Source organism: Pomacea canaliculata, linkage group LG2, assembly GCF_003073045.1.
Source record: "Pomacea canaliculata isolate SZHN2017 linkage group LG2, ASM307304v1, whole genome shotgun sequence".
NCBI lineage: Eukaryota > Metazoa > Mollusca > Gastropoda > Architaenioglossa > Ampullariidae > Pomacea > Pomacea canaliculata.
This window is the reverse complement of record NC_037591.1, coordinates 14990723-15017996: the sequence shown is the minus strand read 5'-3', so window position 1 is coordinate 15017996 and position 27274 is coordinate 14990723. Positions and strand designations below refer to the sequence as shown.

Below are 27274 nucleotides of genomic sequence, written 5' to 3'. Positions count from 1 at the left end.
CTTTGCGAATACCCCGCATTAGTTTCCATGTGAGACGTGGAGCGGGAAGTTACGTGTCAGAATCTTGTATACAGCAATATCCACTTTATGAGCACATGAAAACAACATATTTCTTTCAGGCTTCTGAGTCAAAATTTGTGAAAAAAAAATTCAGATGGTGTAATGAAGTTCACAAATTTCAGACTATTTAAATTTAAAACTAACACTAATAAGAATGTACAGTATCTGTAACAATGGCGACTTTAGTTTTCGATTTTAATAATTCGTGTTCAATACCAGCTCGTGTTGTACTGACGTTCAACTGTGTACAGTTCATTATCATTGATTTTATAAAGCTTTTCTTGACACTTTTATGCCGGTAGGGCAAGTAACTCGGGTTTGACTCATGACCGTTGCACTTTTTCTTGATACCCTCCTTACGTCATCTGTCCCTTTCACTGTTAGTAGAGCGTTTCTCTACAGTTGCCAAAACATCAAAATGTCGACTAATATTGTGCTTAACGTGTCAAATATCGTGCAAAATAATTTATGCCATGCAGGCTTCACTTGTGATTTGGTATTGAGGCTGACTTTAAAAAAATGGTTTTAGTTACACTTTAAGAAAGTGAATAGGCTAACTTCTACTAAATTCTAATCAAATGGTATTTTCTTAGTGACCTATTTTACCTCCGACAGTTGTACACATTATTCACATCAATAGGAAATATAATAGTATATCTTAAAAAAATGTCCCATGTCTCTCTCTTCTTTCACAAACTTTTGCACGTAGAGATCTGGTTCCTAATTCCATCTTGGAACAACAATTTAAGCCCCTACCCTTGGTTTTTACAGCGTTGAGTGCAATACTTGTCTCCAGCATTGATCCACATCTGACACACGTCGCACACTTCAGTGATGTTCATATCAGTATTATCATATACTGATCGCAAATGCACTCTTACCTTGTACACTATATTTTAGCAAATATCACCTTTAATTTTAATTAAATCGTTTCTGTAGTTACCTCTGCATTTTTGCATGACTGCGTCCAAGTAGAAGCCATCGTTACAGGTGCAGTAGAAGCTGCTGATGGTGTTGTTGCAGTTCTGGTCACACACTGGCTCGGAACATTCGTCAACATCTGTTACAAGAACAGGTAAAGGTGATGTCGTTTGACAAGATAACAAGAAAAACAAAAGGATTGCTAAATACATAAATATTAGTTCTTCCATTCTACCTGTTAATTCCATAGCTATAGTGCAGCTGTTACGAGAATTCGGAGGTAAACTTCAAATATTTTGCTTCTGTCAAATCACGTATTTTACAGTTATAATACCTATGTATTTGAAATTGTTCCTTTTCCGCTTTGTTTTGTCTCGTGTATCTCAGAAGTACGCTATTTCGTGTAAACATCAAAGGAGGATAAATAAAACTGATTAATCTGATCATGTTGTACCTTGACACACGCTGTCGTTGTCAGCAGCGAATCCCTGAAGACACCTGCACGTGTAGCCTCCGTTAGTGTTGATACATTGTACGTTCTCTCCTCTACAGTTAGCAGACAAGATTCCTAACTGGCACTCATCAACATCTTTGTCACACTTGTCACCTTCCCAACCTTGACGACACACACAACCGGAAACAGGGTCACAGCGCTCTGCCCCGGCTGCGCATGCGCACAATTGAGTGCAGTTAGGTCCAAACGTCCCCGCGGGACAGGCTGCAGCGGTAAACATAGACAATTAACATGTTAATGTGTAAACCTTGTCACTAATATTAAGTTTAAATTACAGTAGTGTTATATTGATGATGATTACAAACTATTACAAACAAAATTCAAAAAAATCAACTCGTCAAATTGCGCCTGTGTGGCTATGAGAGAAATTACGAATGCTACGAATATTAATATATTTTGGTTGTAGTCTAGTTATCACATAAAAGAAAAAATATGCACGAGATTTACAGAAGTCTAAAGAACCTGGCTGATCCTGAAACGTACACCGCTGTGATACTTCTTATTTACTGATGGCGAAATGATGTCTTTTACACAGCAATTACCTTTTTTCAAAGATAGAAAAAATGTGGTAAGTTTTCCTTTTTTAATGTATTCTTACTTGAGCACGTCATCCAGTCGTTATCAAGCTTCATTCCAACGGGACAGTTGCAGATGAAGCTACCAGGGCTGTTACTACAAGTGTGAGAACACTTAGCCAGTCCATTCGCGCATTCATCAATGTCTGCGAAAAAGCTAACACTTGAATTGGACAGAACCAAAAAAACATTTATATGAAACTAGTGTTTTAGACATCGATATTCTAACAGCATTGAAAATTAAGATGTCCTCCACTTCCTGTTAGTGGATGATGGCGCTTTTATCAGACAATAAAAGAGACTATAATTTTCTTCCCGTAAAACCTATATTCAATAGCAACATGTTTACAGTATTATAAATTAAAAAATTATTAAAATTAAATAATTATTATTGAAAAAAAAAACACAGTTATAATACAGTACATGACATATAAGATGCTCATTTGTTCTAAAATGAGCACTTGCAACATTTGTAACATTCGACAACATGCAATCAGCGAGTTAAGATTACGAAGAAAAAAAGAAATACTTATATAGCATTTGGACATAAAATGCATGATTGTAACCCCTTCACTTAATGGTCATTTATGTACTCACCTCTGCACGTGAAGCCGTCGTTGTTGAGGCTGTATCCTGTTCCATTACAGAAACAGCGGTAGGAGCCAACCGTGTTTTCACATCGTTGAGTGCAAACATTTGTCTCCAGGGCCGCGCATTCGTCCACATCTGTCCAATGTTATACATCTTGTTATTATTAAAGTAATGATTTTTATAAGAAGAAGTGTTTATTCGGAAAGCCTTTACAGAAGAAAACAATCTTAAATCAGTTTCTTAGGACAATATGATATTTTACATTAGGCCTCATGATACGGCAATCATTGGTCTACCCCTCACTACAAGTGTCAAGCATATCACACTTGTAGCTCGGTTATTTTATACTTACCTTTGCATGTCTGTGTGACTGCGTCCAAGAGAAAGCCGGCATCACAGGTGCAGAGGAAGCTACCAACGGTGTTGTTGCAGTGCTGGTCACAGACGGGCTCGGAACATTCATCAATATCTGATGCAAGGAATATGAAAACATATGCGTTATTATAAGTGTTAAAAGAACATCGGGTGAACTGCGAAGAAACAAAAGTATAATTGTTTTTTGTCGATCAACCTTTTTGCATATTTTCTTTTCAGAAGCAAAAGTCCGTATCAATGCGCAACAAACATCAATGGTTTTACTCACACACACACACAAAAATAAATCTTTTATATCTCTTATACAGAAAAATACTGTGTAACAATCTTTGATTTACTTCGTGTTCTCCCCAATCCTCAATGGAATAACTGATCTGTGTCTTTATGTTTCACTCTTTGAGTAAATACAGTGTGCTTATTACAATCGTACTTAAAAATATTGTATTTCAATCTTCAGTTTAGAGAAATAATAACAGTGGTTAAAAGATTTTTATCGAATGTTAGAAACATTTGTAAAAGGAGAAATGACAATGTTCTTACTGGAAAGAAAAATTAAACCTCTTATTGAAAAGACATACATACCAATACGGATAGATTCGTAGTAATAATAATAGAAAGAGTATACCGAGAGTATTGATGACCATATACCTTGACACACGCTGTTGTTGTCCGCAGCGAATCCCTGACGACACCTGCACGTGTAGCCTCCATTAGTGTTGACACATTCTACGTTCTGTCCTGTACAGTTAGCAGGCGACATCACTGACTGACACTCATCAACATCTTTGTCACATTTGTCACCTTCCCAACCTTGACGACACACGCAACCGGAAACAGGGTCACAGCGTTCTGCCCCGGCTGCGCATGCGCACACCTGAGAGCAGTTAGGTCCGAACGTACCAGCTGAGCAGTCTGCAGAAAATATAAACAATCTAATAAAATAGTTAATAAATAAACATAGCCTACCTCAAAATTGGTTTTGATTTAGAGAAAGGAGATATCAAATAGCATAGAAATAGCTTATCCGAATACAAAATTTTTGTTATTTTTATTGACTTGGGTTAAATATATTTAAGATATTATTTTAAAAAAACTATGTTATTTGCACAGGACTGGGAGTTTTCTAAAGTACACATCACTGTCTTTTTAAGGATGATAAACCGTACTCTCCGGTTTTAGTATTTATTTTATACTTACCGGAACACGTTAGCTTGTTATTGTCCAACTTCATTCCCATAGGGCAGCTGCAGTTGAAACTACCCAGTGTATTACTACAGGTGTGGGAACACTTGTTCAACCCCGTCTCGCATTCATTAAAGTCTTGAGAAAAATACACTTCTTAAAATTGTATGTGCCACTGCATAAAAACAGTTTCTCCTAAAAGAGAAAATAAACTAGCTCTTGCTGTATATTCTGGTGCATTGCATCTGCTAATAAAAGAGTTAAAATATAAGTTTTGAAAACACTGAAACCTATACCAATATGTTTGTAGTATTATCCAAGTCTCTTTATGTACGATTATGATGTTGCTCTTTACAAATGTAAATAGGCAAAATAAAAAAAATTACACCATCAAAAACAAGCAAAAGCATTAAAAAAATGTTAAGGCTAACAAACAATCTTTTCAGAAGCGTGATTGCTGGAACCTTGATTGTGAGTTCGACTAAATGACTGACCTTTTGGAACGCTTACCTGATAATCATTGCACTATTTATTTACTAGTATTCGATAATTTTACCTTCACAGGTCTGCGTATTCTGGTTGATTATATAGCCGCTGTTACAGAAACACACGTCGTTGTTGCTTTCGTTAACAACACAGCCGTGGGCTTTGATGCACTTTGCTGGATCAACGCAAGTTTCTCGTACTGTTTAAATGTGGAATAGAGCAGTGGAATAGTAAGGAGAAATTTTTGTTTTTCCAAATCTCAAAATAATTTTAGTCACAGAAGACGACATAGTCAAATTGAACTACTGATTTTACATACCATAGTTCAGCGGTTCTCAACCTTTTACTTGTGACGACCCCCCATGACGAACACCGGTACGTCCGCGACCCCCTTAGCCAGCTAGGTCAGTGGGGGGGGGGGGGGAGAGCCTTAGCTAACCTCGAACGCCGCGTCAAGGAAATCAACAACGGAAGAACAAAGTTCGTATCTGCAAGAAGTATAACTGCTAATGAAATTTTACTAAAGCAAATTCTGCGGTGCTAATAAATATTATTTTATTGGACACTGACTTTGATTAACGAGAAGGTTGAGCCTGCTTGCTGTTGCATAGAAAAGCGAACCTGTGTGCGATGTTCGTACCCACTGCTACTCGCAGCTCAGCCTCTGCGTCCACACGATTTCTGTATTTCGACTTCAGTGCTGCCAATGCTGAAAATCCTTGCTCTCACATATACGAAGTTGAAAATGGCAGCAGAACTTTCATTGCTTTCTCAGAAAGCACCGTTAACCCTAATCCAGAATGTTGGCACTGGTGTTGTTTGGAAGACCATTTTCAGGGATTGCTCACGCGAAAAGTCGATGAGCTGCTCTTCTTCTTCCGTGGACAACCCGCTTGTGCTAGGATCAGCCAGAAATGGATTACGAATCCAATCGTATTTAGTCACATCAATTTCAGCAAAGTAATGCTGAAACCTTTCTTGCAGTCCGTTTAGATGGGCAATAATTACCTTCTTCACCTGATCAAGATTCAAGTTGTCAGCCTTGCACTTACACAAGCACGGAAACATATCAAAAATATTTTCTTGGCGTATCTTTTGCGTCCACAACAACATTTTTCGGAGGAAAGCATTCATCTTGTCAGTTGTTTGTAATATGGTGGTGTCTTTCCCTTGCAGAGAAGTATTCACAACGTTCAGCTTCTCAAATATGTCCGATAAATATGCCATTAGCAGCAGCCATCGGTCGTTCTTAAGCCCCCACCCCGCACTGTCTGGTCATGGCCTTCTGTCAGGGACCTAGAGTACTAGGACAGCAAGTGCGAGGCCGAAAGGGTGTGAATGATGGACGTTTCCTGAATGCGTGCCTTTTAGATGTTTTAAAAAAAAAAAAGAGAGGTGTGACTGGAGAGGGAGAGTGGAGTCAGCGATGAGAGACTGGGGGAGAGAGAGGGCAAAAGGCGAGAGGAGGGAGATTGGAGGCTTAATTGTTGAGAGGGGGATTGTGTTTTGAGTTTTGGAAGTGAGAAGTCACTGCATGTCGAGACAGTGTACTTGAATAGGGAGAAGAGATTTGGAGTTTGAGCCCCCGCACCACTCGGTTACACAATGTAAACTAATTTCACTAATAACGGTATAAGAAACTTTTAAAAAAGGACCACCTTCGCGACCCCCTTGTAGGCACGTCACGCCCCCCCACCCCAGGGGGTCGCGCCCCCAGGTTGAGAACCGCTGCCATAGTTCCACATTTCAAATAATTATATTTGATCTTGGCAAGAATAGGTGTTTGAAGCTAAAAATAACACCGACGGTCCGTAATGGAATGCTCTTGGCTTACTCATGCAGGTCACTAATTATGATGACAAGGGAAGATAAGTGAACTATAGTTATCTACGTAGCCGATTAACCTCTTTCTCTAACGCCGTAGTTTGCAGATTAAGAGAAACAAAGATAAATAGACGAAAATATGAACTACACAGAAGTAAGTACCTTGAGTACAGGTCTTGCGGTCAGCGTTGACTCTGTAGCCGTATTTACACTCGCAGTTGAAGGAGCCGAGGACGTTGACACAGTCGTGCTGGCAGTCTCCTCGGTTGGCGGAACACTCGTCAACATCTGAAATATCAAAATACCTTATGCACAGACAACATGCGAACCGCAGAATAAAAAGGCTTAAGAAGCATGCCAAAAACTCTGCGTGTGCATTTGTGTAAGTGCTTATGTGAGAATGTAAAATTACATCTTCATCTTTTCAGTTTTATTTAATTATAAACATGAACTTTATTGGAAAGGAGAGGAACAGATTTTATTTGGTTGTAAGGATAATAAGAAACGCTAAACACTGGTTTAGCCATATTTTCTGTGTAATTTACAAGTATTATCTTACAGTATTGTGAAGAAATTACCTGTGCAATTTGTTGAATTTGTCTTGCTGTATCCTTGATTACAGCTGCAGTAGTAGCTGCCCGGGTTGTTGGTACATTCCTCATTTTCTTTACACGGGACGTCTGTTGTGCACTCATTAACGTCTAAAAACAAGCAATATTGAAATTATGTCGACATCAAGATCGGTTTAAAAAAGTCAGAAACACCTTTTGATTTACTACGTCAACGTGCATAAAATATACTTAAGTAATTGGCGAAAAAATGGTTTTCCATGTCTCGTTTAATAAAAGTCGAAATAGAGTAAAAGAGAAACAGACAGGTGAACAAAGAACGAAGGCAAAAAAGATACAGATTCTGCAATACCTTGACAAACTCCATTACTGTCCAAAGCATAGCCCGCTCGACAAACACAAGAGTAAGATCCCCTACTGTTGACGCATGCCCGATTAAGACCACACACATCCGGGTTCTCTACACACTCGTCCACGTCATCCATGCACGTGGGGCCAGTCCAGCCGTCCTGACAGACGCAGCCCCGTACAGGATGACACGCTACGCTCCTGCCACTGCACGTGCACGTCTCGCGACACTCGGGGCCGTACTTGAGATACGGGCAGGCCGAGCACGTGCGCTCATCCTTGTTCAGGGCGAAGCCGTCGTAGCAGGAGCAGGAGAAGCCGCCCGCCGTGTTGTTACACACCTGGTCACACACTTTGTCCCGACATTCATCGCGGTCCACGCACGTGGCGTTGTCTCTGGGGTCCAGGTCGTAACCCAGGTAACAGAAACACTGCGGTCGGTTGTTGTTTGCAGCATCCGTGATCACTCTGCAGCCCTGAGAACAGGTACTGGTCCTGCAAACCTGGGATTCATTGGAATTTATGATACAGGACCTCGTTCTGCTGTCGTAGGTGTAACCTGCCTCGCACTCGCACTGGTAGCCGCCAGCAGTGTTGTTACAGATCTGCTGACAGTCGTGAGTTCTCTCCACACATTCGTTGATGTCAGTACAGGAATGGCCGTTAGTGCTCAGACGATAGCCTTCCTGACAGGAACATTCGTAACTGCCGTACGTGTTGATGCACAGCATGTTGCAATCATGTAGAGTACTATTAAGACATTCGTCTACATCGTAGCAATCACTGGAGTGGTTCTTCGTAAAGAACCCTCTAGGACACGCGCTGCATGTGTACCCGATATCACTGGCACCTTGTCGACTGGCTGGTATGTCTGTGCAGGTTCGAAGCGGGTGGCAAGGGCTGTCACTGCACCCGTCTCTGTCCAGTTCGCAGTTGTCTCCCGCCCAGGCCGGTCCGCACCGACAGACGGCGAACTGGAAGTCGTGGTCACCCAGCACGTCTCTAGTGTCCGACATGTTGCACGTACCGTGACCTAAACACCCGGAGCAGGCGACGATTGGAATGGACTCTACAGGAGACTGAGCGCCCTGTGAGTCCACAACGTAGACCCTAAAGAAATCAGAGTCGAAGAAAATTTAATTTTTACGACGGATCACATTTCTTGCAAGACTTTATCATCTTTTTTGAATATAAATTTGTAATTGCTGTGAGGAAAACTGTGATAGTCATTTCTCCAAATTTAGTCTCTGCACAAATAATTTACCTGCTACACTCGAAGTATAACTGCAATGATTTGGATGAGTTTGACCGTTTATTGTGATATTTTTATGATTCATTTTATACTTAACTAGTTAATATATTTTATACTAATTAAAAAACACAATTATTTGTTCAAACATACACTGAACCCGATGGAATGTTAGAAAATAGTCTCACATGATTTTGATGGGTTTTAATGACGTAAGGCTGACGGTAACTGAACCAGAGGATTGGTTGATGCTCAAAGTTTGATTCTGGTCATCGACAAGGTGGTATGTTAATACATCGTTGACGTCAGGATCAACGCCAGTAACGACAATCACCTGAGGAACGCCTACGATGATGTAAGCAAGTTCAGGCACCTGAGCGAGGGGTGCTGTATTCTCTGGAAATGAACACCGATACAAATCGAAAGTAAATAAAAACATGTCATTGAACTTAGACGATGTTTTCTAGTCTGTAAATGCATGGATTCATCTCAATGGATTGGGTAAGTGATATTATCTTTGCATCAAACACTTGTACCTTGTACTGTTAGTGATTACTTGATCATACAGCAGGCTGCATTTTATAAAGAAAATATCACGAATCGCTCCCGGCGACACGCAGCATCTAACCTATGCCATGTGAAAGGTCATGTTATATACTACAAGACTACGTTTCTATATCTCTGCTACAAGAAACATGCTATTAATAATGATATATGACTACTGACCACTCTGCTGGATGAGGATGTCCGACAGGTTGCGCAAGTCCGATGTCTCAAAAGCAAAGCTTCGGTCTCCGGTGGCCAGGAAGTCGTAGATGCAGGGCATGTTGGTGGCGCCACACAGAACCTTGGCTTCTGTTAGTCGAGACGGGTCCACCTCGTCCAGGAAGACAGGTTGAAAGTCTTGGCGATAGAAGTCCGCTGGACCCATTCTGGCCTCGTATCGCATGACGCTGTTGTTGGCGTCGACCAGCCCTAAGGACACAGCCGACAATAGCATGAGCTCTTAAATCATCTTCCTTTGTGTTACTAAGGTCTCCACACAAGCAGAGACCTACTAGATATTACGAAGCAAACATTACCCTAACGGACATATTTATCCAGTTACATATTATTTTGATGGACAGAAAGAATCAGTCCAAGGTAAGTTGTAGCATTCTTCTTTGCTCTTACATTTGTTGGCAAACAAGTTGAAGATCTGGCGCTCGCTCAAACTGTTGTTTAGACGCTCGCCACTGGGCAGAATAAAGTCGTCCGTGGGGTCTCCATTGAAATTTCCCAGCAGCCCTTTCGTCAAGTTTCGGAAGTTGCGAGGCATGGCTATCCCAATCACTAGGGCTTTCATGCGGATGTAAATCTGAAGGCTTATGCCTGAAAAATAGTTTTAAAAAGTGATAAAAACTGTACAAAGCTCTTTTACCTCCCTTTACACATACACTTTTACGTGGATATATTGCTCTTTATGGTTACAGTTTATATTTTTGGAGTTATTTATTCCTGGTAAATTCGAGATGCATGAAAAACCAGTTTAGCGGCGTGGTGAGTGTGATCGTCACAGTATAATTTAATAACTGTTGCTACGAAAACTCATATCAAGAATTATGCACCTGTTATCACTCAACGATAAAAAGCAACATGTAAAGCTTCATCCTCCACGGATGCACTAACCAGACGGGAAGCTGACAACACACGTGTCGTTATCTCGATGTAACATAAAACTTTTGTCGTCCACAGTAAAGTTGTCTCCCTCTTGCACAAAGCGCCTGGTGTAGTCGACATCCTTAGCGTAGACCACCAGCGCTGAAAATAATAATTCATATTTATATATATTTTAGATTTATAATGTTAAAATCATCAAAATGTATCAGGACTCTATTGTATCGAATTTCGACACAAGCGGCAGTATATGTTGACTGTACTTAATTATATTTTGCTTGTGTTTAGAAAGAAGAGAACAATGAGCACGAGTAAGCAATCTCTGGGTCTACTAAAGCTAACGAATCAAGCACGTGATGCAGAATAGGAAATAAACTATAATTAGAAACAACTTGAAATAACAACTGATTTGAAGTGACTTTTCTGTGATCGGTGCTTACGTGTTTTCTGTTAAATTCTGATTTTGTTTATCGTTACCAGGAATTAAAGCTAAATAAGAGTCTACGAATAAAATGATTGCCTGTACAGGGTGAGAAAAAAATATATACAGTATATAGAGAGACAGAGTAGACTGACTGATAAAGAAATGCCAGACTACAAGGAAGAACTTACTGGTGTTAGTGTTGGGGTCGATCTGCAGGAAGACCCTCACTCCGTTCTCCTCCGCCCCGACCGCCGTAAAGACAGTCCCGTTGGTGGGCGTTCCCGGCCGAAGCTCCGCCCTCTGTGTCCGGGCCTGAAGGGTGAAAGTGACGTTTGAGGTTTTGAGACTGACCAGAGTGAACTCTCCTAGACCATTAAAGAGGTACTCTCTCCCATCCATGGTCGTTATGAGTGGTTCACCGTACAAGGGAACTTATAAGGAACGAAAGATCACATTTTACTAAACATCATGTGATGAAGGTTTATGATATATAATCTCGCACGTGCATGACCTAAAATCATAAAAATGCTCAGCCATGTTGTCTGTTGCTTACAGCACAGCCAGATAACAGTTTATCATAATTATATGCCAATTTATTCGTTCGATCTTAAACCGAAACTAATTTTTTTTAAATCAAAAAGAAATCAAATTATTAAAAAATACATTTTAAACAAATCAGCAATTTTAGTCGTTTGTACCAGATTCTTTATTGCCAGAAAACATATTTAGTGACTATTTTCAAGAAAATGAGCATTGAACGTAGGTACTTATTTCAAATTTCATCAGCAACGTTTGTATTTCAAATTACTATATTAATACGTCGAGCACATCAAATACAAACAAGAAAATAAATTTGAGTCACTCACTCCATTGTATCCCTGGATTCGGGTTGCATTTTCCGATGGGTCGTAGATTGTAGTACTGACGACATTGTTTGTTTGTCCCGTGCTCACAACAAGCAACGTGTGGCATCCTGTCCTCAGAGTCGTACAGCTTCTCTTGAGCGAAGACTAAAGGGTTAAAGGCCAGCGCCGCCCCGGCAAAAGGTGGAGATGTGATGAGCATGTCAAGTGTGTCTGGCTTCAGAGGGTTGGTCGAGTAGCAACACTCCTGTAGAAGAGGCAATTAATCTCTGTTTTAGCAGCCACTTTCACCTCATTAATCCCTTAATCTTCTTCAAGCAGGAAGTAGACAATAATTTTGGGTTGTGTAAAAGCTAAAAAGATAACCTTTATACACAAAGCTTTCATTAAAACGTTTCAGTAATTAAAATTTCAATAATCTTTATATACATTTATTACTTCATTAAAAGCATCCCTGCCCAAAAATAATGTATTTCTTGAGACTTTTTTTTTAAAAGAGGAAAAGATATTCTTAAAAATGCAGGTGGGTTTTACCTATAAATATATATATACTTTTATTTAATCTATATGTTACAAACTTTCTAAATATTAAAAAAACGAACTTTAGACTATTGATAACCGTATAATGTGTTCAGTTAATCTCGGAGAATGTGTGAATTAGTAAGCGTCTGTGTGAATACATGATCTAACGAAGCAAATCCCGCTTCCATGGAAACAACGATGCAAACCTTCCCGAAGGGAGCGAACTGTCCTGTGCGAGCCAGGTTCGGCATGTAACACTCGAAGTAGTTCTGTTCGTCTCTGCGATGGAACCTCCACTGGTTAATGACAGCTCTGAAAATGCCTCTCCTGGAGCAGGGGCACCTGGGTAGGGCGGCAAAACCTGCCTCTCGCTCGTCTTTTAATACTTTGTTCCTGCGGAACCAGTCTTGACAGGTCTTGTGATAGTTGGCTGGAGCTTTTCCCAACTCGTAAACCCAGTAACCTTTGTATCCTAAAAGAGATGGAGAAGAAAAACGTCAGTCAGGAAATTTCAAAATCTGTCAAGTACATCCTTTCTCCCTCACATTATTTATAATATCACCAAATAGGGATCTATGCCATTATCTGTACATAGAAATATTTCTAACCCTCAGTTATTATAGTCTCTGTCTCCCTTCTCTGTAACTCACTTCTTAACTCACTAGGTTAGTGATTAACTTGAATAAGTCGATAACATTCATTGTCTATATAAAGAATGTTGATAGGTCTGGATATTTTAAACAGATAAATCAAGAGGTTTAATGGTAGGTGAGAATGTAAAGTAAGTGCTGCCCTCTTGTCATTCTCTTGGGACACTGACCTGTGTTTCCAAAGTGTGTGTCCATTTCGTAAGCCAGCTCAGTGCCTGAGTAAACGTTTGGACGGTATGTAGTTAGTGATCCTTTGGCGACTCCCATCTGAATGCTGTACCAGCGACCTGGGTAGCGCCAGGTCATGTGACCCACCCGGTACTGGACCAGAGCGTAAGACTCTGATGAGTCCGAGACGAGAGCCACTTGAAACGTGGCGTCTCCCATCTGCATCAGAAATATTGTCAGGCTGTATATACTATAATAATTTAAATATTTATTGACGTTATGTTAACATTGTTTAAAGGAATTCTTTATATCATACGTTTTCAGTGTGGGGCTGATTTTACTTGGTAACGTTTGGTTTATGTACCAATGTACGTGAGGGAACGCTTGCGAATATATACACGAAAAGTGGAAACAAGAAGGAGAAAGAGAGAGTGATGGAAGAGTGAGAGATAGGTTTGGGCGAAGAGAGAGAGAGAGTGAAGAAAACTGAGGTTGATTATTTTAGTCGAACTGCGCCGTTTACATAAATATTTCGCAATAAATTCTCAGCATTAAACAAAAGACATTACGTCAGTCGGTTTAAAGTCGACGGACGGGAAGTACTGTTTCACGCGATCCCACGTGACCACAAACACCATGCTAGCTTGAAAGCGTTTTGACCCCGTGAACTCCTGGACATCATAAGTGGCTTTGTTCAGCACTTCGAGGTCTTTGATACCATAAAGATGGTAGTACACACCTGTACAAAATAAACATAATTTTGCAAAATCAGCATTAAATCTCTGCACGTTTTGTGGGTAAATACATGGACGCATTTGTTTAAATACTACAGCTTTTCTGCAAAAAAATAGCGTGTTCACTTTAGTTGCGTCGGTTTCACAAATTAAGTCAAGAAATGTTTTTTTTAATTTACTTTGTTCATCGCTGATGTAGGTGCAGTAGACACAAATTGCATGGCGTGAGTAGTCAAGCCATGGCCATGCGGTTCCCTTTTCAAAGGATAAGATTCCATTCCGACCAACCTAATAAATGATGACATGGAATGAATGTTATAGAAAGCAAATCGCATTATCTTCTACAAGAAACGTAGAATTTGAGGTTTAGAATTTTATTATAGTTTACTTCGAACAAACAAAAATTGCTTTGTCTTGGAGTACTTGCATACGGTATGTGCTAACATTACAAGCGGTAAATATGTCTTCATATGATAGCATTATAAAAAAGCCTAGCTGGTCTGTCCGCGGCCAAAATGTATCGTACAATCTATCAGGCAAACTATTCAAGTAACCCTGACAAGAAATTGCATGCAAACTCGATAAGATTGTGTTGCTGTTAATTTTTGTAGTTTTAAACAAGAATAGTAAATGCTAAAGATACAAAATCTACGTAGAAAGCATACGTTGACTGTGGATTGTGGAATCAGTCCAAACGGAAATTCCTCTTCTAGAAGAGGTATTGTTTGTGTCGATGATCCAAGGATCCCATCATTTGCAGCCACGCCATATGGATAGAGGCCTGACAACGCGAAAAAAAAGATTTTAAAATGTTCTACAGTAAGATGGCTGAATAATTTATACTTTATAAAATTAAGAGGAATACAATACTGAGTGGAATCGTTCAAACATAAACATGCAGACATCTCAATACTCATTTAATATCTAAATATTAATAGCTGATATTAATATCAAAGTTTAACTCCTATCTATCTTTATATTTGTAGATATATAGACATGCGCACGTGTGTGTGTGTGTGGGAAAAGATGGATAACATTGGGAGCAGCTGACAATTATTCATTAAGAATTTAAAGCAATATGAATTTTTCTCAAAGTGTTTGCTTTGAGAGATATTATTAAGAGAAATATCTATTTCGTGTGTAATGAACCTTCATTTGCGTTGCCTTCTCTATGTTTTGCTACGTGATTCAACATGAAAGTCAAGATTTATTCTCTACCTATTTATTGACTAAAATTAAAACTAATTCAATAAAATTTCACCTTTTGGAAGCCCGCCTGCAACAAACAAGACAAAAATCTTTCGTAAACATAACTTATGTTTGACAATAGCATCTACACGCATTTAGACAAACAAATATACATTCGGACTTACAATCACACATTCATTGGCAACTAAACAAGTAAATACCTAATGCTTTGTTAATGTTGACACAACGCCTACCACAAAAGTGTCAGATTTTATTAATTAAACACAATTTAGATTATGCAACCAGCATCCATTTTCTTATTTAAACTTGTCTAACTTAAGCTTTGGTCTGATTAATTAGTTTAATAATATATTATGTCCACAAGAAAGAACAGTAATCACATTTGAAATCCGAAACAATATTGTCCTTGATGTTTGTAGCATTCTCGAGAGGGTTGAAGCTGTGCTTCTGACTGTGATACACTTAACTAACAGAGCAAATAGAGAAGATAGTCATCTACAAAAACGTGACAAATAACTTAAATACAAGTATCTGAGTCTAGAAAAGTTACAATGTGTCTCATTTTAAATACCAACCATTTGATCTTCTCGCACTGTAGGTCGCCCGGAAGCCGTTAGCGTTGACCAGTGACCCGAACACGTTCAGCACGACTGTCAGACTGCTTCCGGTTGACCTCAGCTTTGGTGGCACAGCAGTCCCACACAAGCTGCAACACCAGAACATTAGGTCTTTAATGTTGGAATAACGCACGAAGGTATCAATTGTCACGGAGCTTGAATTAATAACTCCAAACAATAACCAAATGAACACAGACAAGCACAGGTGCAGAAAGAAATAGCACACAGATACATTAAAAAAATAAGAAAGTGTGACAAAATTTCATAAACAAATTTCTATAAACAAAATTAATACGAATAAAAAAACTTATGAAATGCAATATTATTGCTGTCAAATGTAAATGAAAAGGAATATTTTATTGAGCTAAGTATTATAAACGGAGACATTTAGCAACTTGCCACTCAAATTTCTTGGAGGAAAAATAACGATAAAGATTAAAAAAATCTCAAATGCATGTGCATTCAATCTCTAATGCAGACGTATTCAGAAGTTAAGGTCACTCTCCGGATAGAGAAATCATGCTGTACAAGTTTCCTTTTAAACTCACGTGGTGATAACGGTATTTGCATCCACAGCTGCTCCATCGTAGACCCTGACGAAAGCATACTGGCATTGAGTTCCTTGAGAGCCGACAGAGAAGTCGTCAAAGGTCAAGTCGATGGTGGCTTTGTTGTCGTCCACCTTGATCGTCCACACGCAGTAGGTGTTGCTGGGATACCCAATAGGAAAGCCAGGCGATGTGAAGCTTCCTTCGCTGTCTGTCATCAGACCCTTGTCGCACACTAAGCCCAAGATAACAAGCTTTCTACGTAACGCGTGCCACGAGGTCAGACTAGTTGTAAAGTGAGAGGCAAGAGTCACTGGTAAATGTGTGTAAGGGGTGTGTGTGTGTACATAGCATCTTTCACCCTAGCAACAAAGAAATAAAGACTTGCTGGATCAATGTCCTGGATTCATTGGATAATGTATCAGTATATGAGACGATTTGTTGGTTGCTCGTCATTGGATCTTTTTTAGAAAAGGTATCGGAAAATGCTTCAGTTTAAAATATTACCGCTGGATTACAGAAATCGTCTAGAAACTTTAACATTTTAATCACATCTGCCCATTGTCATTGCGACTGGATGAGCTGCAGAATAATGAACATGTTACACGAATGTCCAAGAGGAAAACACACAGAGAGAGGCTTACCTTTTGGATGGGAGGAGTATCCCAGATTGAAATAATTATTTCCAATTTGAGTATTGAACTTTATGAATACCACATTTTGAGTGGAGGTCAAAGGTGGCGGAAGTGACAGCCCGCAGTACTTTTCACCAAGCACGGGGAAGAACTCTGTGCTACCATCGCGTATCTGAAGTAAAATGAATATAATGCTTGTGTATGTAAGAAAGGGAGATGAGCAATTAATGAAGGCGGTCCAATGCATCATATGCGAAAGTGTAACAATTTTAAAGAAATATTGTAATTAATCAATCAGTTGGTCAGTCAAGTGACGATGATTATCAAATTACATCCAACTACATTTTTATGAATAAAAACACAAATGTTGTGCTTGGGGACATATAAATGTACAAAAGCACTATCCGAATCAAATTATGCAAATAAGTTTTCTTTTTCTCTAATGATTGACAAAATATAAATTACCATAACTAAATTACACTGTAATATAAGAGTGCGTAATACTTCCGGCCAAATATGAAAGATGTTTCACCAACGCTTAATCAACGAGAAAACTTTCAATTCTGATAATTCTGTCTCTGATCCGAAAAGGGTTCATAGAAGAAAATGCTACATTGTAAACACTGATTCAATATGATTTGTCAAGTTCCTGATAAGGAAATAGCTCACTGGATCGAGACTATGGCTCTTCGTATTCTTCCAAAGATGATAATGATGATCTATTGGCATTGTAAAAATAGCCATAATAACCCATACACTGCTTTAGAGTTTCTATAACTATGACTTACCTCTACATAATTCCTGCAGGTCGCATCTTTTTCAAAATTAATTGAAGAAAATTGTATCCTGATGTAGTAGCCTGCCTGTTGTCTTATGATGTAAGTGCAATCAGCTGATGAGGTGTTATATTCTTGATCATTAGGAGAGGTAATGACACCATTGGTACTCTGGAATACTTGTCGACATTCTGAAAATTAAGATTTCCAAACAGCAATTATAGCTTAACTATAGATGTACTGTAACAGCGTATTTATTATGATTCTTTTACCAAACTGAAAACACACAGCATCTATGTGCACACAAAGGTATTTATGTATATTGTTTTACATACGTTCTCATGTGCATATATGTACACACGTATGCAAGTATGTATGTAGGACTTCAAAGGGCTTAACTCCAATTTGATAGAAAACTTGCCGAACCTGTTGTCCAAGAAGCCTTGAATTTGTTAAGGCCATTGTCCAGCGATGAGCGTAATTTAACTTCAAGGTTGTTTCCGCTACTGATGATCGGCGAGACGGACCCCGAGTTATAAATATTGGTGTAGCCACTGACCCTGTCATACACCTGGATCAAAAACGTAATATTGAAAAAAATGTTGGTGGAATATTCGTGAAGCTTTGAGATTGGATCTTCTTGTGCGCTAATACATGTAAGTTCATAAATAAAATAGTATGGCTGTAATCTGGCTTGTCAATCACCTGCAGTTTTTCTGATAACCTGTAAGTAGCACGTAAGTACTGAGCAATAACTGTCATGCAACTTAAAGGAACAGCCTGGAAACTGTAGGTTAGAGAACTGATAACAAAGTAATCTACTAATGTTAGAGGAGCACTAAACGAAGCGCGGTGCAAAATATCAATGCTATATATCTCCACATGGATTATATTAATTATTTGAATAAAAGAGATATCAATTTTATTGATGCTTAGTGCTAGTGGTTTTTTGGTTGCAAGTGTTGCCTTGTTCTTATCGCAGTTCGTTATTAGTTCAGCTTAATCTTATTGGGATGTAGTTCTAATAAATTCTCTCTGCTTAAAACCAAGTGATAGGATTTAATCACTGCGAAACAAAAGTTACAATTTTTCTATTCATAAAAACCACTGGTATTTTTGTGCCGCATACGGAAATTTATTCTCTGTAGTCACAAATACATTGATAGCAAAGCTCGATAAAGTAAATAAATTTCAAACATTTTCACCTACTGAAATATAATTAAGACCAAATCCCAAAAGTTGAACGTCCTGAAAGGAGAGTGTGATGGTCTTGTAGGGCTTGGTGGTGATGGTCCAGATGACGTCCTCTTCGTCATTGTAGACGTTAGGGTAGCCGGGACTCTTGAAACTGCCGACGTCAGCAGTGTAGTTACCTGGTCTGATCGGATCTGCACATCATGTAAATATTTTAATTGCCACTTTTGCTTTGTATTTTATATGCCTTTATTGTCCTTGTGTCTGAAATTATATGTTCATGCTGTAACAGTACTATTGGTTCAGTTATCATAAGGTATGTAAGAGGGTAGATGGTGGGCGGGTTTGGGTGAGTTAGTGAAAACTATTACCTGGCTCCACCTGAGAATAGTATATGCGAAATCCTGTCTCAACAGATGTGTTGATAGCATCCGACATGAATCTGACGAGAACTAATGTAGATGTCACATTGCTGGTCCTCATGACAGGGGGGCGGGTTGTTCCACAGAGCGGACCTCCAACAGTCGGTGACGTTTGCGAGTCGCCATCAAATATCTGTAACGTCAACACATTCCGTAACTGATAATGCAAACGATGACAAACGATGTTTTATTATCAAACGAATTTGACAGTATCTAAGCAGCGTCTAAATATACGTCCTGATATTTCGATGTAAGCTTTTTGAAGGTAGAGAATGATGCTGACCTGTAGAACATCTCGACACACACCACCTTGTTGTTTTCCCAGAGCGAAGTCGTAGAACGAAAAGCTGATGAAAACACCTTTCCTCTTTACAATTTCATACGTGCAGTTCAGGTTCGGCTGATACTGGTTTGGGTAGCCTGGTGACTGGATATAACCACCCGAGTTGGTCAGTCGTTGAAAACAGGGTGGAACGTCTGGAAATAGGAAAATAATCTTTAGTAGTATCAGACTGCTTTTCTAGCAACAGCGCTTAAAGTTTGTGAAATAGAGAAATTTTCCTGAAGTTGTTTGCTTTAATTATAACTAGAATCAAGTCTGTTTAAATATACAGCTCTTTTGGTTTTGTAACTTTTCATTGACACGAATCTAGTGTGTACAGATTATTTCTGTTCTAAATAAAAAAAAACTAAAGGCCCACAGATGAACTTTTTTTACATGCTTAATATATATATTTTCTCTTTCCCACCTTACGTAGACAAAGAAACATATCCCAATGGCAGATGGCGGAGGAAACATTTATATTCTAAAGTCAACTTACCCCAAGAGGCCTGAAACTGAATTCCTTTCGTTGCAGACTGAGCTTTGAGCCAAACGTAAAGTTTGTTTCCGGAGGACTGCAATGTTGCCACTGTAGTGGGCCACTGGATGTAGGCTAGGTTAGAGTAAGCATCACTGTCTATCACCTAGGAAAGGATGTAAAGAAGACTTATGCCTAAATTTTTTTTAAATTGGTTTTTTTTTTTTTTTTTGTTAACTAAGAGAAGTCTTAGACATGGCGGGCCCAAACATACTACGGCTTGATTCAACTGCTCTTGAATACAGGTGCAACATGAGCACTAATCTCTTTGTTTTTACAAGAGCTATAAGGTGCATTGAAAAAATGTAATACAGTCGGACCTCGATAAGTCGAACTCAAAGGGACCCCCAAAAAATTCGACTTACGGAGTTTTCGATTTAGGGAAAATGGCGTAATAGGGGCAGGTATTGGCCGGGAACTATCAATTAATTCGATATAGGGAGGTTTTCGACTTAGGGAAGGTCGACTTATCGAGGTCCGACTGTAATATAAATATTAACAAAGGCAAACTGAGAGGCTTGTTGACTGCCTAAAACGCTTGTATAGACAGGGAGACAAAAACAAGCGGAAAAAAAAGAGACAGACATGCATAAACTTAATGAGATTTTTTTACACGGGGATGGATTGTAGAGAATATTTACGATAGATATACCAACTTCAAACGGGCGTCATTAACGCTTATCTTTTTCTGAGAATTAATGTGTGCCCTAGCTGGTTCGCGAATTTTACAAATGTGTCATTTAAATGGCACCCCTAATGTGTCACTAACAGCTCTATCATTCACATAAATAATTAAATGCACATCCCTTAACATACCCGGAGTATGTTCATTGAAGTCGTCAATGAGGTGTTGACTTGAAGGTTTGTAAAAGACAGTTGAATCCTTCCTGCCTTGTTGACTATTGTCCACACACAGTCCGTGTTATTGCTGTACACTGCGCCTTGGGGGAACCCAGGCGAGTTGATGGTTCCCGATGGCTCAGCTCTATACCAGTTGCAACCGTCAGGAACTGTGGATATTAGACGACACCAAATACAGAAATGGACAAAGATACTTCTGTGTCAATGAAATCTCTGGCACGTTTCTCTTTTTATTTTTAAAAAATATCTCCTTCTATATATATATAAGCATGTAATACTTATTGCAGTCTAGCAGATATTTGGGTGTATTGCTGCTTAGAGCCTTCTTTTTAATTTGTCTTATTTCCTAGCTTACGTTTTAATGCTGTATTACTAGCTTGGGACGGTGGTAAACAGCAAATATGTAGGCACGACTGTAGATCATATACATTGAACTATACCTTGTTTGCACACCACAGCAAGACTGTCTTCGAGTGTTTCGGATGACCATGGGGAAGAATACGAGCAGTTAAACAGGGTCTGTTCGTTTCCTTCACATGTAACGTAGCTGATTTGTATGGGAATCCTCCTGGCGACTCCGAATCGCAAAATGGCTTCTTGTTGAGGCACCACTGATCCACCATAGCTACACAGAGGTAACAGTATTTCTTTATTTAATATTGCTTCTGAAAGCATATCAAAGGATTTTAATTTGGACATTTTATCTTTAGCTACGGTTTCTGTGGTGTAAAGGCCTTTATGGAAACAGTCCTTGGAAAATAAAAACAAGGTCGTTTAATGTAACTACAATCTTATTTTCAAATTCCTTCTCATAGTTTCTCTTTCTTTTAGTAAATTGTAAGAAACATTAAGGTCGTCACCCAGTTTTTTTATAAAAAATAATTGGGGTGGGAGTTAAGTGTTCGAGACCTCCCTTTTTTTCAGAGCCACTTTTCTGTGAGGATGGTCATCTCCTATTACTGTTTTACTCTTCCCAATCCTCTACAGATTCCAGGTGACCATTTTCGACAGCTCGGTTGACTAAGGAATGTCCGATGCACCACATTGATGTCGAATGTATGGCGAGTTTCGAAAGCAATGCTCTAACTCTTCGGCCATCCGCTTCCCCATATTGCGTAAGAAAAAGGAAGTTTAATATGTTCTCTATGATAAACGATGTTAGATTTGCTATATTTTTTCATAAGAACTACTCAAAGTGAATGTTGATGACGAGACGCTAACCTAGGCCCGAATAGAATTCTGCAAACAACGTTCACAGCAATGGCGTTGTACAATGGTTGTTCTGAGTAGTAGTTTCGCTCCATGACACTTCCCCACACACCGGCTTTGAAAACCTCTACCCGACCTTCATACTGAGACGTGCCGTTCACAAGACGAACTGTCTGCCTCTCTGATAGTCCTGAAACATTGGCATCTGGTTACGACCAAAACAAAAACAGAAAACAGAAAACAAAACAAAACAAAACAAAACAAAACAAAAACAAATAAAAAACAGCAAATAAACTAGAATGTACCCGTCTTTGTTGTCGTTTTCTTGAGATTAAGTTTATTGTGAAATTTGTTTGACATCTGACATGAGTAAGTGAGCGAGTGAGAGAGTGAGCGAGGGAGTGCAGAGTACATGGCTATGTGCATATGTACTACCAAGAATGCACCCGAATGCATGTTTAAGTGTGTGTTTGGTTGTATGCACACTTATGCGTGTCAACATTGGTAGAGGAGGACAGTAGCTGAATGCATGTGCATGCGCAGGTGCATCTGACGTGACATTTTCCTTCCAGCACACCTGTGTCACAGCTCACTCCGAGTGTATAACGAGGGTCACAGTTCTGTTCACGTGGCGAGATGTCACAGCTCGATAGTGAAGCTTCTTGTCCATTGCAGCTGATGTTCTTCCTGAGTATTTCGCCAGGAGCCGAACCGTAAGAGTTGGCGTAGTACAGAACAGCGCCATCTCTAGAAACACATGTCAACCATTCATATGCAAATTGTTTACACATCGCATTCAGATCATCATCATCATCATCATCATCATCATCATCATCATCATATCATCATCATCATCATCATCATCATCATCATCATCATCATCATCATCATCCATGAATCATCAATCATCAATCATCATCATCATCATCATCCTCTACACAATAGCATTCTTTTGAAATATTACGGTATTATGAACTTGGAGAGTTAATAAGCAGATCAAAGATAAAAGCTGATTTAAATTTCATATTTGACAACAACTCACGGTGGATAGCCTAACTGTCGGCAGACGACTTTCCCAAAGTGGGAAGAAACATACGAAAGGCAGACACTAAGCCAGACCCCATCCTGAAAGATTTCCAATCGTCCTTCATATGGGTTACGTCCATCTACAAGCCGTATGTAGTTATGCTCTGATATGAAAAAAGACATCGAAATCGTCTAAAAAGGTAAACAAAAAGGCACACGAAAATACCAGAAACTACATAACATTTTACTCTACATGAGTGGGTCACGAGACAAAACTAGCCAAGCATCAGCCCTGAGTGTCAATCTTAGAAAAAAGTATGACGAAGTGCCTGTTTATTTGTCTGATGTGATTTAACAAAACCTTCAATCTTATTAAAAAATTTCTAGTATTATTTTAAATTGACGACACATCTGTGCCATCGACACTTCATGAACACGTGCACTAACCTTGTGCTCTTGCTAAAGGCGAGAGAAGGAAGGAAATAAAGCAGACAAGACAAGGGCTTTGCCACTTCACTCCTGAGAAGGTACATCACCAACAACAGAAACATCTAGTTATAAACTGAAAACCTTATCCAAATTAAGAAAATGGTAAGTAAAAGATTGATAATAATAATGACAACAACAACAACGATGATGATGAAGAAAAAGGAAGGAGAAACAACAATGCAGACAAGTAGTAAAAGACAAACAATTTTTTCAGGTTTTCTGTCTTATGTGTTTGCTCGTCTGTTTGCATACAAATATAATCGTATACATTAGCATGTATGTACGCGATGCTTTTGTGCGATGTCTACATGCAATGAGAACAAATATTTCATAATCTCACCTGTACGGAGACGCATGACTGTTACAGGTGCCGTGAGGTTGCTGGAAAGCAAAGCTTCTCAGTGATTTTCAGTGAGATCCCGTCGTTTTATAGGTACCCGTTTACGGACTATGATCTTCCTCATCTGGGGTTTCCATAAAACTATATTTAGCAGCCAATAGGAAGAAGGATGTAGTAAACTATGACAAGTGCATCATTGATATAAGTAGATGTGCTCATACTGAGTAGTTATGTCGAGGGTTCTTCGCCTCTCATGGCTCACTACCTACTATTCAGTGCTAGAATCTAGGTGAAGCAACTTCCTTGCACACATGTCTTTTTTACAAGTTGCTTAGTAAGTCATGCAGTCTTTAAAAAGAAAAATCAGAATCCCAACTTGAATCTTCTGTGAAATACCTCAACAGTTTTCTTCGTCAAATTAGACTGTATCGAATTATTTCCTTGAAAAAAAAATCTCCATGGAGCACACATTGCAGATGTAGAGTATTAAACTCTGGTAATGTTTACCAACCAATTAATCATCACTGAAGTTTGTGGAAATTAGTACTGTTGAATCAAGCTAAAAAAATTCACCCAGACCTGCCCTGTCTGTCCATTGTTCTCGAAATGCGGAGAAGATTCTTCGCGCCCGCCACTTTAACTCGTCCAGACACAAATGTTAATGCAGTATCCTGTCCGTGTTGTTGTTGTTGTTGTTGTTGTTGTGGTGGTGGTGGTGGTGGTGGTGGTGGTGGTGGTGGTGGTCGCCAATAGGCTCGACACGTTAGTCAGCGACTGTTCCACACACAGTAAGTACAATTGTCACATTGATGAAGGCAGAACGGATGTAAAACTATGAAAGACTTATCTTCTTGCAGTCTTGCTCTTCTTCTGAACCAAGTTAGCTACCTATTATAAGCTAGGTAACCAAATATTTAAGTAATTATTTTACATATGAAGGTAGGAAAGTAAAGTCGCTGATTTAATGTTTTCTGTGTAATTTTATGTATCTACGGGATCCAGAGCAGTCTCCTCACACACTGGTTCTCACAACATTACCATGTTCATAAGGTAACGGCTCAAGCATATACGGATATTCCTCTGATTCGGTTTCATCTCTCCCATCGGATATAGGATACAAGACTTAAGAGTATCACTGTATATTACTGATGACTGTACTTTCAGTTCTTTCTGGAAATAGAGATGTTTTTATCTCGAGAACACAAAGATGTTATTCGCTGAAGTTTTCACAAGTAGTGTTATGTGCTAAACTCAAGCCAGTCACCCAATAATAATTAACGTTTGAACCCAAATAGACCTGTTAGATATAAAACCTTATAAATAAATTTCTTCTAAGAGAAAGGAGACGAGACAAGTGCCATTGCTGTGTACTGGACGATTTGCTGAAACACAGTTTTTGATGAAATGACTGGAGTGTGTAGGAGATGTAGAAACTGAGCAAACAAAACTCCCATCTCTTATGGAAATCTTTTGGGGTTCATCTTGCTGCCTGTAGAAAAGACAAACAACTGAAGGCTGCAGGGTCTATTCGTTCTTTATTGAATCTTTTATGAAACATCATTTGGCCCAATAATCGGTCTGTGAGATGAGTTTATATTTGAATATAAACGCTATGACGATGCACGTTCAAGTGTAGGCTTGAAAAGGCGCTTTTGCCTTAATTATTGAAGCGGTTTAAGATAGTATTTCACCTAGAGCTCCATTGGATATTCTTACATGGGAATAATGAAAAAAGCAAATACAATGTAACATTATTAAAGGTTTTATTTTATTGCCATTTTATAATGACAATCACCAAAACAAGACCCTGATATATTTATTGGCTATGATAAGAATTTTAAAAAGCGGAGTAAATGAGTAGAGTATACAATTTATGTCTAAGTATGTGAGATATACTGTGTATTATAAATGAGTACACATTAAAATTTTCTATTAGGTATGATTATGCTAGTTTTTTAAACAAAAACGGAAATAACTTTTTTTAAATCCTGCGTCACTTCATGTCCTATCCCATGTCGTTTGTCTGTTATGTTACGGCGAAGCACATCGTCTTGGATGAACTCTGAATGAAACAGACTGAACGACCGATCATCCAGCGCTTATCTCTCCGGAAAATGTGGTAAGTTAATTTTGGGTGTAAAAAAGATTTTTTAAAGTAAATGACTTGAATATAATAACTGGACTGTACATCAAAAGTGAGTAGACTTCAGCTTTAAAAGGTAAATGTTTCTAAGGCGTTGGACTTGACAACTCACAGCACGTCCGCTGGAACAAAGTTTAGGACAATTTGTAAATGACATTCGGTAACATGCAAGATAACCGCATGTACTAAAAGCTTGTGCTAAACATTATGTTGTGAAAGTGAGTACACAATGCCATTACTAAAAAAAAATTCATAATCTTCAACTTTATCTCTTTGTATAGGGTGTGATCAATCGGTCAAAAGAATGTACCAATAATGAGTAAACTCCCGACAGGGTTTGTAAGCATTCCGATCAAATATTCTACTTTAAGTCTATAGATAACATTTATCCATGTAAATGTTTTCTTTGTGTTTTGTTTAGTTTTCAAACTGTAGCATTAAGGCAAATTTAAATTTCTTCTTCTTCAGCGTTTAAGAAAGCAGTGATGTATTGAATTAACAAAAAATTATACCTTTGCTGCAGTTTGAACTTTTATTTGCATTGTGTTGTGCTGGCTTGTTGCTACACTCTACCGCAAAGACTCTTTCGTATCTCAGAAAAGTTACTTATTATTTTGTTGCTTGCCATTCTACCATTTTCCTACCCAGCCACTGTCTTAGAAAAGACAAAAGAATAAAATTTCACCTTCAGGTGGTGCTCCTGAAACAAACCAAAAAATGCATGTCATACCACAGTGCATCTGTAACCACAACAAAAATACAAATTCAATCGTGTACTCGGGTATTTACACATTTACTTTAATGCCCCAGGAAACGTGTATCTACTTTTTATATTCTGACAAAAACATTGTACAATATTAGTTTGGACAATGGACAACAAAGGAAGCAAGCATATTAGTGACATCCACTGCTCACAGAAACTTTCGAACAAAAATATTTTGTTATCCCTGTTATGGACAGAAGTAACAATTAAGACACATTGTACTGTATTTAACGACTTTAATAGCATATAAAGAGAAGTAATACGACTTAAAGGAGACTACGTGGACATTTTGTGAGATACAGAAGACAACATATATTAAAATCGCTAATATATTATGATCAATCATACATGACAGTCGCTTACTGACCTGTAAGTCGTGTCGTGCTGTAAGTCGCCCGGAAGCCCGTAAACTTAACCACTGACCCAAAGACATTCAGCACGACTGTCAGACTGTTTCTGGTTGACATCAGC

General features: G+C 38.8%; 1 protein-coding gene and 1 long non-coding RNA gene across 4 annotated transcripts in view; both read right to left on the bottom strand.

Annotated features, from left to right (window-relative positions):
- LOC112554482 overlaps window positions 1-24004 on the bottom strand; it is a 35065-nt gene extending 11061 nt beyond the window's left edge. Inside the window, exons 1-39 of one of the 3 annotated variants that reach the window (XM_025222267.1) lie at window positions 23898-24004; window positions 23516-23587; window positions 23085-23232; window positions 22620-22789; window positions 22055-22232; window positions 21274-21458; window positions 20789-20982; window positions 19934-20078; window positions 19396-19589; window positions 19062-19245; window positions 18706-18884; window positions 17923-18067; window positions 17509-17687; window positions 16730-16892; window positions 16086-16320; window positions 15496-15626; window positions 14973-14987; window positions 14377-14492; window positions 13891-13999; window positions 13547-13716; window positions 12980-13196; window positions 12366-12631; window positions 11641-11884; window positions 10963-11205; window positions 10363-10494; window positions 9868-10065; window positions 9421-9669; window positions 8883-9090; window positions 7450-8555; window positions 7107-7229; window positions 6691-6816; window positions 4775-4903; window positions 4234-4356; window positions 3685-3948; window positions 3014-3130; window positions 2668-2796; window positions 2094-2216; window positions 1436-1699; window positions 1004-1120 (exon numbers count right to left, since the gene is read on the bottom strand). In XM_025222267.1, the coding sequence (XP_025078052.1) occupies window positions 1004-1120; window positions 1436-1699; window positions 2094-2216; window positions 2668-2796; window positions 3014-3130; window positions 3685-3948; window positions 4234-4356; window positions 4775-4903; window positions 6691-6816; window positions 7107-7229; window positions 7450-8555; window positions 8883-9090; window positions 9421-9669; window positions 9868-10065; window positions 10363-10494; window positions 10963-11205; window positions 11641-11884; window positions 12366-12631; window positions 12980-13196; window positions 13547-13716; window positions 13891-13999; window positions 14377-14492; window positions 14973-14987; window positions 15496-15626; window positions 16086-16320; window positions 16730-16892; window positions 17509-17687; window positions 17923-18067; window positions 18706-18884; window positions 19062-19245; window positions 19396-19589; window positions 19934-20078; window positions 20789-20982; window positions 21274-21458; window positions 22055-22232; window positions 22620-22789; window positions 23085-23232; window positions 23516-23587; window positions 23898-23913 (7306 nt within the window). In that variant the 5' untranslated portion in view covers window positions 23914-24004. The remainder of the gene's footprint in view (window positions 1-1003; window positions 1121-1435; window positions 1700-2093; window positions 2217-2667; window positions 2797-3013; window positions 3131-3684; window positions 3949-4233; window positions 4357-4774; window positions 4904-6690; window positions 6817-7106; window positions 7230-7449; window positions 8556-8882; window positions 9091-9420; window positions 9670-9867; window positions 10066-10362; window positions 10495-10962; window positions 11206-11640; window positions 11885-12365; window positions 12632-12979; window positions 13197-13546; window positions 13717-13890; window positions 14000-14376; window positions 14493-14972; window positions 14988-15495; window positions 15627-16085; window positions 16321-16729; window positions 16893-17508; window positions 17688-17922; window positions 18068-18705; window positions 18885-19061; window positions 19246-19395; window positions 19590-19933; window positions 20079-20788; window positions 20983-21273; window positions 21459-22054; window positions 22233-22619; window positions 22790-23084; window positions 23233-23515; window positions 23588-23897) is intronic. The other 2 variants (XM_025222275.1, XM_025222283.1) reach the window with 2 other exon arrangements.
- Window positions 24005-25643: 1639 nt separating this feature from the next.
- On the bottom strand, window positions 25644-27187 carry LOC112554933. Its single transcript, XR_003097350.1, has 3 exons — window positions 27171-27187; window positions 26726-26740; window positions 25644-26162 (listed from the first exon to the last, which is right to left on the bottom strand). It is a non-coding gene; the product is annotated as an uncharacterized LOC112554933 (long non-coding RNA).
- Between the last annotated feature and the right edge of the window lie 87 nt (window positions 27188-27274).